At 40.6% G+C, this 12,942-nt stretch overlaps 1 protein-coding gene across 5 annotated transcripts in view; it reads right to left on the bottom strand.

Moving 5' to 3' along the window:
* Positions 1-4,559: 4,559 nt before the first annotated feature.
* The window catches only part of LOC141047547 (programmed cell death 1 ligand 1-like), a 129,943-nt gene continuing 121,560 nt past the window's right edge, over positions 4,560-12,942 (bottom strand). For all 5 annotated transcript variants that reach the window (XM_073542637.1, XM_073542639.1, XM_073542638.1 and 2 more), the window contains one exon: positions 4,560-4,804. In XM_073542637.1, the coding sequence (XP_073398738.1) occupies positions 4,764-4,804 (41 nt within the window). In that variant the 3' untranslated portion in view covers positions 4,560-4,763. The remainder of the gene's footprint in view (positions 4,805-12,942) is intronic.

Here is a 12,942-nt window from a genome sequence, read left to right as displayed (position 1 = left end):
TAAACAGCAAAGCCACAAAAAGAGGACTAAAAATCCTCCAAAAATTCAAAAACAGCAGAAAAAAGGCAGTGATGTTTATCTGCCGAGGTCTCCAAACAAATGCACTGTCAGGATGCAGCAGACCCATGTAGCAGACTAACTTTAGAGGGCCAGCAGGCATCTTGTGGACAGATGAGACCAAGGTAGAGTTTTTTGGTAAAGCATATCATTCTATTGTTTACTGTAAATGGAATGAGGCCTACAAATAAAAGAACACGGTAGTTACAATCAAACATGGTGGTGGTTTAAAGATATTTTGGGGTTGTTTTGCTGCCTCTGGCCCTGGGTGCCTTGACTGTGTGCAAGGCATCATGAAATGTGAAGATTCCCAAAGGATTTTGGGTCGCAATGTAGTGCCAGGGTCAGAAATCTGGGTTTGCATCTTAGGTCAAGGGACTTCCAGCAGGACAATAACTCCAAATATACTTCAAGAAGCACCCAGAAATAGATGGAAACAAAGCACTCGAGTTCAGAAGTTGTAATTCCAGCTCCAATAAAGTTATATCTCCCACCACTACATCTTACATACAGATGCTAGAAATTGTCAATGGACACATTAAATCAATTAATTTTGCCTGCTTTGATGAATTTCTTACTACAGAACACCGTAAAAAACATGAATCAGTCAATAAGTCCATGGAAACAGCAGCAGCAAGGCTTTGGATTTATAAGGCAATAATCTCTGACTAGATGCTTGTCATACGCTATACCTACTGCAACACCTCACCGTAAACCTATTGCAGCTAAGAGAGGTATTATTGTAGAATATAGAAGGGATTTTAATCAGACGTGAAGAGATTATTTGTTGGACGTGGCAGCAACAAACTGGAGGAACGCAAGTAACACTGGCAGCTTTGTTGAATTTCTGAGTTCAGGTCACCGTAAAGAACATAATTCGGTCAATGAGTTCATGGAAAAAAGCAGCATCAAGGCTTAGAATTTATAAAGCAATAATCCATAATATCCCTACTGCCATACCTCACCATAGACAAAGTGCAGATAAGAGCGGTATTATAACAAAATAAAATATAATTGAATTAGCCCTGAAAAAAGCGATTAGTTTAATGTAGCAGCATCAAAGACTGCTATTTCATCAATCCTGCTAGGGAATATAGTGGAGCTTTCTCATCTACTCAGACTGATATGGAGGAGACCAGGATCTTTTGTACTTATTGTATAAACTTTCCTATCCTGGCTGTGAAATCCTGTATGCAGTGTGAGAACTCCCTATGTGATGACCACCTGAAAGCTCACAAGGTGCTGGATCACATACTAGTAGAGCGCACCGACTGTTTTGATTTCCAAAAATGTTCCCTCAGCTAGAAGGTGGAGCCTCAGAAAAGCTAATACTAAGGAGTAGTCTCCTACACTGGTAAAACGTATGCACTAAGTGCAAGGGATGCCAAAAATTAGAAGGATGCACTAAAATACCCCTTTGAAGACACGTAGTGGAGGGCCTCAGAAAATATTTTTTTTCTATTAAGGAGTGGGTATCCTAGACTGATAATGCCCATGCACTTTGGATGGGCAAAAAAATATTTACCCCTGGGGGTATACATATATATCAAAGATTGTTTGAGGTAGGCCTCCAAAAATTGTTAATGAGGACATCATAAACACCCTTATAAAATTTATAGCGAGGGTAGCATGATCACCCTGTTGATATGGTGGTGGTGGAGGAGGAGGACAACACAAAAAGATGAAATTCTAAAGCATATACCCATGTTTGGGTGGGAAGCGGTGCATGGGGAATAGACCAAAAAAAAACACTGGATTTGAGTTTATATCCTGCTGCTGTCATCTGGTAGTGAAAACCACAGAAAGAGGAAAAAATTCCTCCAATATTTGAGAAAAAACAAAAACAGGCAGAGATGCTTACCTGTCTAAACAGGCCTCAATACAAATGCACTAACAGGGTGCAGTGGACCCAACTAAAATGGCAACTGTACAGGTGCAATAATACATAATGAAACAGCCAGCCTTCAATCAGGGATTTGCCGTGTAGTACACCAGTGCAGAAGAAATAATCCGCATGTGGCAGTGTTCACACAGGGAATGCAGGGCTTCTGGTTCACAGACTCATAGTAACACCATATAGGGGGGCTGCCCAGTGCCAACTAGAATGCATCCCGTGTGAACAGAGGCCACAAGTATACAGAACCATTTGGGCCTGCAAAGCCTCCTCTTTAATTGTGAGCAATTTCCTAGGAAAATATTTTTTATTTCTTAACTCATGTTCTCAATTGTGCTGCACACAACTCACTCTGGTGAGCTATTAACATCCTACCACCTCCCCAATCACCGTGCCATTTTACATAGGGAGCGCTCATTTTCTCAGCACTATTACATTGGCATGGCATTTCCTCCACAGCTCTCCTCTATTCTGATGCTCTAGTGCCACTTGTCCATGCTGCTCAAGAACAGCTGTTCCGAACTAGCAGCTTTGAGAATCTACCTCACGAGATATAACCTCACATCTTTATATGGCTGCAGCTATAACAACATAATTCATAAATGTTGCACTAATTTTATTTTATACAGAATTCAGGAGACAAATAAAAACATAAATTGAGCAAAATTTTAAGTTTGGCAAAGGTTTTATCATACATAGTGAAGCCTGGTCATCACCTTAGTCAATCTAATGAGGTCCAAGCACCGTATTGGCGTGTCTGGTGAGGCATCAGTAGAAAATATTTGAGAAGCCGATCTGTATGTAATAGAATTGACAAACTCTTTTATAATATTGGCTAAGACACCATTGTTGCTTGATGGTTATTAATTGTGACCATGAGTAAATTATAAATAATTTACAGTAAGTGTATAGTACATATGAGGGAATAATACTATGAAAAATCATAACCTGCAAATGGGAAAAAAATACATGACATTTAATATCATAACTATAAATGTTATATATATATATATATATATAAACTACCTGTAAACAAGTCTAAATAGTACAAAGTGCCCTGCAATGATCAATGCTGCAACATACACAGGAGTAATGTGTGTTACTACAAAATAAGAAGCATGTAGAGAGTGGTACAAATGATAAGAAAGGGGGAACACCCACAGAGAAAAATGTACACGTGACTTGCGTTTCACCAAACGGCTTCAGCTGTGGCCTCTTAGTCTGTGTTGTTTTTCTGGTTTTTAAAGGTGTTTTATTATTTATCATTATTTCCTTAAAAAATGTTTAAAAAAATGTCTAATGTATCTGTATCTGTGCCCAAGAGATATTTTACAATGGCATTTGCAAGGATAGTATGAGAAGTATGGATAAAGAAATAATGACTTTAGTGAAAATATTACAAAAATACGTATTTATTATACAAAAATGAAGCTTCATGATAATTGTTACACATTTCATAAAGTGCAATGTAGATGTATTATATAACCAAACCAATATTCACTTATTGATTTCAGGAATTGATGTAGGAATAATTTCCAGTGCTGAGAATATAATCCATAGGCCTATTTGAGTTCCACCAAATACACAGCTCTTCGAATGCTAAAAATTGTTTTATTCAGCCTTAATGGAAAATCATTAATTGAAAATATAAACTGATTTGACATTCAAGCTTTATAGATTTGCATCAAGGGCACATGTGCACAGCCAAATTATGGTCCACAAAAGCTCTGAATCATAAGGAGCAATGCGATTACACCTAAAGAGATACTTGGGGCCATACTGTACATTTTGCATTTCTCCAATTTCATACAGAATTCAACAAAAAAATGCCATGTCAAACTGGATAAAGAAAAAGCAGGATCAACATTCCACCTAAATGGTTCTGAAGGCACTGGACGACCATATATTGATGTGGGACACACACGGAAGAACATAATGCTGGATCACGGGTAGTAGAATATGAGGAGAGGAAAGGATATCCAGCAGCACTAGCAGAGGATGAAACCTTGAGAACTTTATTTACTCATTTTTAAATCATAAGAATCCATGCAGTGTCCTTACTCAGGTTTATATGCAGAACTGCCTAAATATGTAGAATATTCCACGTAAAATGTATGAAAAAACTAATTCAACTTGACAACAGGGTAACAGTAGTGAGAATATCTTTTATCAGATATGATGGGATGTCACATGTATTGATCCTGTCTTAAAATAATCTTTTTTTTCAAATTTTTCAGGTTAAAAGAAATGTAATCATCTACCCCCTTAAAAAAGTCTTCTGCTGTGCCACATGTGCTTCAACCCAAACTTGAAGAACTGCCAAATACAATTTAATGTAATCTAGAGGTACAAACTAACGTGAAGGTGCTACTAAAGATTTCTAAAAGTGATAAACAATAGATGGTGGACTCAAACTACTTCTTGTTTTTTTCCAGTCATTACTATTAGGCCGGGATCACACACAGCGAGATACGGCCGAGTCTCGCAGGTTAAAACCAAGCTCTGGCGCCGGCACTCCGGAGCGGAGCGTGCAGCCACACAGCACTACATGGAGCTGCACGCTCTGCTCCGGAGTGCCGGTGCCAGAGCTTGGTTTTAACCTGCGAGACTCGGCCGTATCTCGCTGTAGTGTGACTCCGGCCTTATTATTATTATTGACAGGTAAATATAAACCAAAAGCACAATTCCAAACAGTTAGTTTTCTGGACCTGTCAAACAGACAATCACAATGACGTAAACATTCCACTCTCATAAAGTGCACAAAAAATATTGTCCATTCTTCTTTGCTTGTAGTTGCATCAATAGACAGAGCTCAGGAACTGCTCAGGAGTTTTGTGACTGTGTTTTCCACATCTGTAAAATAAAGTTGAGCCCATTATGAACGCAATCAGTTAGGTACAGTTTTTATTTTTATTTGCAATAAAAGTCTTATTATAGGCAAAGTACAGTTTATCTATTTAGAGAAGTGAACTTGCCACTGATGTAAGCTACAACTACAAAGTGCACATTCATTCATCCCTAGGGTCACATACTAATCTCAGACATACCCAGAACAATACTGGATTATAAGAGGCTTGTACATTACAAAAATTAAGGACTGTTGCCGCCTGTACCCTGTTATGAGCTGAACTGTTCAGGACTAAAATACAGTATACTTGATTGATAGCTACAGGTAATTATTAACCAAGTTACAGTGGCGATAATTTATGCTATTACTACCCTAATATTATTATGTACCGTAATTATATGGTATATTATGAATTACATTATGTTGTCCTATACAGTACACTGACGAGCAAAAGGGTAACAAAGTTTTTTTACTTTCAGGCTCCATATCTCACCATCCTCTACTGCTTTGAACGTGAGACTGCCATCATTTTATAGACAATCATCTTGGCTATCTCATGCATAAATTTGACTTGCAACTGTTTAGAATATGATCAGTTATGTCGATTTTTGCCATGTAACTGCATTGTTACTGTTTTGCTCCTGCTGGTGGAAAAATATTTTATTTTTTTTTCTTGTATACTACAAAATATAACCTGTTCTCACATTGCCTAATAGCTCAGTGTGTTATTATGCTGATTCCCAAGCGAAAAGTCACTGGTTCGAATCAAGGATCAGCCATGAAGAAGATTTCTCAAGAAAAGAGAAACAGCACCGTCGAGCTCATTAATAGTGGTCTAGCGGCCAAGAAAACTACTAAACTGCATCATGTGAGTGCCATGACAGTTGGAACAATATGAAATGAAGTCTGTCCATCCATTCAAAAGACAAAAGGTGGATGTCCAGGCAAAATATCAGAGTCAACAAGTCTACTAATCACTAGGTTTATCAATTCTGGTGTAACATAGTATTTAGGGATGAAGGGAGACTTTAAGTCCATCTAGTTCAACCCATAGCCTAACATGTTGATCCAGACGAAGGCAAAAAAAAAAAAAAGTAAACACTAAGCTCCACGTTGGGGAAAAAAATTCCTTCCCGACTCCACATATGGCAATCAGACTAGTTCCCTGGATCAATGCCCTATCAAGGAATGTAGTATATATACCTTGTAACATTATACTTTTCAATTTTAGTAGGGAATCACTCATTACAACATCATATGGCAGAGAGTTCCATAGTCTCACTGCTCTTACAGTAAAGAATCCGCGTCTTTGATTATGATTAAAACTTCTTTCCTCCAGACGTAGAGGATGCCCCCTTGTCCCCGTCACAGGTCTAAAGCCCCCGTTACACACTGCGATATTGCTAGCAATATCGCTGCAAAGTCACCGATTTTGTGACGTTGCAGAGATATTGCTAGCGATATCCCTGCATGTGATACTTACCTCCGACCGGCTCCCCCGCTGGTAATCGCTGGTCGCGCGAGAAGCTCCTGGATCATTCCTCGTCGGTCACTTCCTGCGGCGCTTCCTGCTGTGACGATGAGCGACGCGTGGAGCCGGGCGGGAGGACGCAGGATCGCCTCGTCTGACAGGTAAGTAGCGATCCCCGTCCCCAGCGATGTCGCTAGTGAGATCTGCCTGAGTGGCAGCTCACTAGCGACCACCCAGCGATGCACCAGCGATCCTGACTGCGTCATATCGCTGGTCGGGATCGCTGGTGCATCGCTAGGTGTAACCCTAAGAGTAAAAAGATCATTAGAAAGGTCTTTGTACTGTCCCCGCATATATTTATACATTGTAATAAGATCACCCCTAAGCCTTTGTTTTTCCAAACTAAATAACCCCAAGTGTAATAACCTGTCTTGGTATTGCAGACCCCTCAGTTCCCTAATAACCTTGGTCGCTCTTCTCTGCACCCGCTCCAAACAGCTATGTCTTTCTTATACACCGGAGACCAGAACTGTACACAGTATTCTAAGTGTGGTCGCACTAGTGACTTATATAGAGGGAAAATTATGTTCTCCTCATGAGCATCTATGCCTCTTTTAATGCATCCCATTATTTTATTTGCCTTTGCAGCAGCTGCCTGACACTGGCCGCTAAATGTGAGTTTGTCGTCCACCCATACACCCAGGTATTTTTCAGTAACAGTTTTGCCCAGTGTTTTCCAATTAAGCACATAATTATACATGTTATTTGTTCTATCCAAGTGCATGACCTTACATTTATCCCCATTAAAGCTCATTTGTCATTTATCAGCCCAAGCTTCTAGTTTACATAAATCTTCCTGTAATATTAAATTGTCCTCCTCTGTATTGATTACCCTGCAGAGTTTAGTGTCATCTGCAAATATTGAAATTCTACTCTGTATGCCTCCTACAAGATCATTAAAAATATGTTAAAAAGGAGCGGGACCAACACCGACCCTTGCAGGACCCCACTGCTAACCGTGACCCAGTCCGAGTGTGCTCCATTAATAACCACCCTTTGTTTCCTATCCCTGAGGCAGCTCTTAACCCACTTACACATATCTTCCCCTATCTTCATTGTTCTCATTTTATGTATCAACCTTTGGTGTGGCACCGTATCAAAAGCTTTTGAAAAGTCCATGTACACCACGTCCACTGCGTTCCCTTGGTCCAGTCCGGAACTCACCTCTTCATAGAAACTCATCAGATTCGTCTGACAGGAACGGTCCCTCGTAAACCCATGTTGATATTGGGTCATGAGGTTATTTTTCTTCAGATACTCCAGTATAGCATCTCTTAGAAAACCCTCCAGGATTTTACCCACAGTAGATGTTAAGCTTACTGACCTATAATTTCCAAGTACAGTTTTTGTCCCGTTTTTGAATATTGGCACCACATTTGCTATACTCCAATCCTGTGGTACAGACCCTGTTATTATGGAATCTTTAGGCTACTGTAGTCCAATGTGCCATTTAATTTCTCTCTCCACTGATATGATCGCACGTTCCCCCCCATTACCTCCCGGTGTCCCTGGGTCTCCTGGCTTCCCCTCACGGCCTGCAGCGTCTTCTTCCAGTAAGAAAATGGCGGGTGCATGCGCAGTGCTGCCCGCCGAGATCTTCCGGCTGGCACCCGGCAACAATAGGAAGATTTTTCCTATTGGTTCATTTTGGTCACTGTGATAGTTACTATCACAGTGATCAAAATAAAAAAATAGTAAATAAACACCCCTTATCACTCCCTTAATTAGGGAAAAATAATGAAACAAAGAAAATATATTTTATTTCCATTTTCCCATTAGAGTTACAGTTAGACTAAAGTGAGTTGGGATAAAGTTAGGATCAGAGTTAGGATTTTAGGGTTGAGATTAGGGTTTGGGTTAGGAGTAGGGTTAGCATTAGGGTTGGCATTAGGGTTAGGGGTGTGTTGGGGATAGGGTTGTGGTTAGGGTTATGGTTAGGGTTGGGATTAGGGTTAGGCGTGTGTTGGGATTAGGGTTGTGACTATGGTTATGGTTGGGATTAGGGTTGGGGGTGTGTCGGGGTTAGGGTTGGAGTTAGAATTGGGGAGTTTCCACTATTCCGGTACATCAGGGGTTCTCCAAACATGACATGGCGCCACCATTGATTCTAGCCAATTTTGCGTTCAAAAAGTCAATCGGTGCTCCCTCCCTTCTGAGCTCTGCCGTACCCCCAAACAGTGGATTACCCCCACATATGGGGCATCAGCGTACTCAGGACAAATTCCACAACAACTTTGGGGGTCAAATTTCTCCTGTTACCTTTGGGAAAATAAAAAATTGGGGGCTAAAAAAATCATTTTTGTGGAAAAAAAATTATTTCTTTATTTTCACGGCTCTGCGTTGCAAACTTATGTGAAGCACTTGGGGGTTCAAACTGCTCACCACACATCTAGATAAGCTCCTTGGGGTATCTAGTTTCCAAAATAGGGTCACTTGTTGGGGGTTTCAAGGGCTCTGCAAATGCAACATAACGCCCGCAGCCCATTCCATCAAAGTCTGCATTCCAAAAGTGGTTCCCCCCTCCATATATGGGATGCCAGCGTACTCAGGACAAATTGGACAACAACTTTTGGGTCCAATTTCTCCTGTTACCCTTGTAAAAATAAAAAAATTGCAGGCTAAAAAATCATTTTTGTGGAAAAAAAGATGATTTTTTATTTTCACAGCTCTGCGTTATAAACTTTAGTGAAACACTTGGGGTTTCAAAATTCTCACAGCACATCTGGATAAGTTCCTTGAGGGGTCTAGATTTCAAAATGGGGTCAATTGTGGCAGGTTTGTGCTGTTTAGGCACATCAGGGGCTCTGCAAACGCAACATGACGCCCACAGACCAATCCATCAAAGTCTGCATTCCAAAACCGGGCTCCTTCCCTTCCAAGCTCTGCCATGCGCCCAAACAGTGGTTCCCTTCCACATAAGGGGTATCAGCGTACTGCGGGCATATTGCACACCAACTTTTGTGATCCAATTTCTCCTGTCACCCTTGTGAAAATAAAAAATTGCGGGCAAAAAATCATTTTTGAGGAAAAAAAATATTTTTTATTTTCACGGCTCTGCATTATAAACTTCTGTGAAGCACTTGAAGGTTCAAAGTGCTCACCACACATCTAGATAAGTTCCTTGTGGGGTCTATTTTCCAAAATGGTGTCACTTGTGGGGATTTTTCACTGTATAGGCACATCAGGGGCTCTCCAAACGCGACATGGCGTCCGATCACAATTCCAGCCAATTCTGCATTCAGGAGTCTCAGGATAACTATTTCTTAATAAAGGCCAATGTTTACGATTTTTTTGATGACGTCTATACATGAAGGGATGAAACATGTGAACGAATGGAATCCTTTGTATTGTTTTGGGATTGTTTTGAGAACTGGAAGCAGTACGACAATGTTGTAGTAATCTAGAAAGATAACCCCTTTGTAGAAATTTCATTTCCATTTCATCTAAACATTGGGAGCATTTTACTGGATCACTAACTATTCTCTTTACCCTCTGGAATTGGGATAAGGGAATTGATTTTTTTACAGCAGTGGGATGGTAACTCTGTATAAAGACTGATTTTCTTTTCACTTTCATTTGCCTATATTGTGCCACTTTCATTGATATTCATTGTACATATCTTCATGGTGATTGTATCTATATTAGCATTTTTGTTTTATGAAGAGATTGAATCTATGCTATTTTTTCCTTTTTGTATCCCAGTCTGAGGAAGGTCTGAGTTAGGCTGGAGTCACACACAAGGTCTAAAAAAATCGGTCTGTTTTATAAGGCTGAGAATCGCAGAAATGTTCCCTGAACAGTGATCCGTAAGTCATCCGTGTGCAATACGAGGCCACGATTTTCTCACATCTAAGCATCCGTGTGACATCCGTATGGCATCCGTACGGCGAGATTTTCTCTCCGGTTTGCAAAATGGACATATAATGGATCCATGTCCTCAAATATTTGTGAAAACATATATACAGTTATATATATACAGTGGGGAAAAAAAGTATTTAGTCAGTCAGCAATAGTGCAAGTTCCACCACTTAAAAAGATGAGAAGCGTCTGTAATTTACATCATAGGTAGACCTCAACTATGGGAGACAAACTGAGAAAAAAAAATCCAGAAAATCACATTGTCTGTTTTTTTTTCATTTTATTTGCATATTATGGTGGAAAATAAGTATTTGGTCAGAAACAAAATTTCATCTCAATACTTTGTGATATATCCTTTGTTGGCAATGACAGAGGTCAAACGTTTTCTGTAAGTCTTCACAAGGTTGCCACACACTGTTGTTGGTATGTTGGCCCATTCCTCCATGCAGATCTCCTCTAGAGCAGTGATGTTTTTGGCTTTTCGCTTGGCAACACGGACTTTCAACTCCCTCCAAAGGTTTTCGATTGGGTTGAGATCTGGAGACTGGCTAGGCCACTCCAGGACCTTGAAATGCTTCTTACGAAGCCACTCCTTCGTTGCCCTGGCGGTGTGCTTTGGATCATTGTCATGTTGAAAGACCCAGCCACGTTTCATCTTCAATGCCCTTGCTGATGGAAGGAGGTTTGCACTCAAAATCTCACGATACATGGCCCCATTCATTCTTTCATGTACCTGGATCAGTCGTCCTGGCCCCTTTGCAGAGAAACAGCCCCAAAGCATGATGTTTCCACCACCATGCTTTACAGTAGGTATGGTGTTTGATGGATGCAACTCAGTATTCTTTTTCCTCCGAACACGACAAGTTGTGTTTCTACCAAACAGTTCCAGTTTGGTTTCATCAGACCATAGGACATTCTCCCAAAACTCCTCTGGATCATCCAAATGCTCTCTAGCAAACTTCAGACGGGCCCGGACATGTACAGGCTTAAGCAGTGGGACACGTCTGGCACTGCAGGATCTGAGTCCATGGTGGCGTAGTGTGTTACTTATGGTAGGCCTTGTTACATTGGTCCCAGCTCTCTGCAGTTCATTCACTAGGTCCCCCCGCGTGGTTCTGGGATTTTTGCTCACCGTTCTTGTGATCATTCTGACCCCATGGGGTGGGATTTTGCGTGGAGCACCAGATCGAGGGAGATTATCAATGGTCTTGTATGTCTTCCATTTTCTAATTATTGCTCCCACAGTTGATTTCTTCACTCCAAGCTGGTTGGCTATTGCAGATTCAGTCTTCCCAGCCTGGTGCAGGGCTACAATTTTGTTTCTGGTGTCCTTTGACAGCTCTTTGGTCTTCACCATAGTGGAGTTTGGAGTCAGACTGTTTGAGGGTGTGCACAGGTGTCTTTTTATACTGATAACAAGTTTAAACAGGTGCCATTACTACAGGTAATGAGTGGAGGAAAGAGGAGACTCTTAAAGAAGAAGTTACAGGTCTGTGAGAGCCAGAAATCTTGATTGCTTGTTTCTGACCAAATACTTATTTTCCACCATAATATGCAAATAAAATGAAAAAAAAAACAGACAATGTGATTTTCTGGATTTTTTTTTCTCAGTTTGTCTCCCATAGTTGAGGTCTACCTATGATGTAAATTACAGACGCCTCTCATCTTTTTAAGTGGTGGAACTTGCACTATTGCTGACTGACTAAATACTTTTTTTCCCCACTGTATATATATATATATATATATATATATATATGTCAGTGAGACACAAGTATATATATCTTTATACAGTATTTCATACAGAGCTGGATAGCAGAATAGCCAATAATTTAATTGTCGGCTTCTGTAAAATCACAGGTTATGAGACATGGTTTACATACAGTTAACCATTGCATATCTGTTAGATTTATACAGTATATGTCCCTCACTAATAATGTTATTAGTGTGTGTGTTAAATTTTGGAGATGTAGGCCTCTCTTTGCCCATTGCCCTGTAGCAGGTGGCATATGGGGTAATAAGGGGTTAATGTCACCTTGCTATTGTAAGGTGATATTAAGCCTGATTAATAATGGAGAGGTGTCATTAAGACACCTATCCATTATTAATCCAATAGTCTGAAAGGGTTAAAAAAAACACAGACATTAAGAATAAAGACTTTTAATGAAATAATTAAACACACATTTTTACCATCTTTATTAAACTCCCAATCCAATCGAAGCCCTTATTCTCCTGTTAAAAATCCAAAATAAAAAAGCAACAATATCCCATATCTATCAGCCAAGTCCCACTCTGCATTCCATCTCAAGGGGATAAATAATTTACAACTGAGAGCGGTGCTAATGCGACCAGCAGGGCTGTAAACAGTGGAGGAATGAATGAAAAGCTGCCTGCGCAGCTTCGGCCTGTTTCAGACATCAGTTTTTTCTGTCGGTCTAAATCCGCCAAAATAGCGGAAACGGATCTGCAGGCGGACTGACAGAAATGGGGGACAGCGGATCGGCGGATGTACAGATCCGCCGATGGCAAAAATTTAAAGGAACCGCGGCTGGGAATAAAGAAAAAAAAAAATCAAAAATTAATACCGAGCGATGTAGTGGTATCCGCGGGCATCTGCGGTGAGCGATCTCGCGGGATGCGGGTGAGTAGCGATGGCATGAGGGAGGAGATCGCGCAGTAGCAATCGCGCGATGGCATGAGGGAGGAGATCGCGCAGTAGCGATCGCGCGATGGCATGGCATGAGGGAGGAGATTGCG

Source organism: Dendrobates tinctorius, unplaced genomic scaffold (genome assembly GCF_039654945.1).
Source record: "Dendrobates tinctorius isolate UK_male_01 unplaced genomic scaffold, ASM3965494v1 ptg000128l, whole genome shotgun sequence".
Lineage (NCBI taxonomy): Eukaryota > Metazoa > Chordata > Amphibia > Anura > Dendrobatidae > Dendrobates > Dendrobates tinctorius.
Note: the sequence above shows the minus strand (reverse complement) of the source record. Positions and strands in the feature narration are given on the sequence as shown.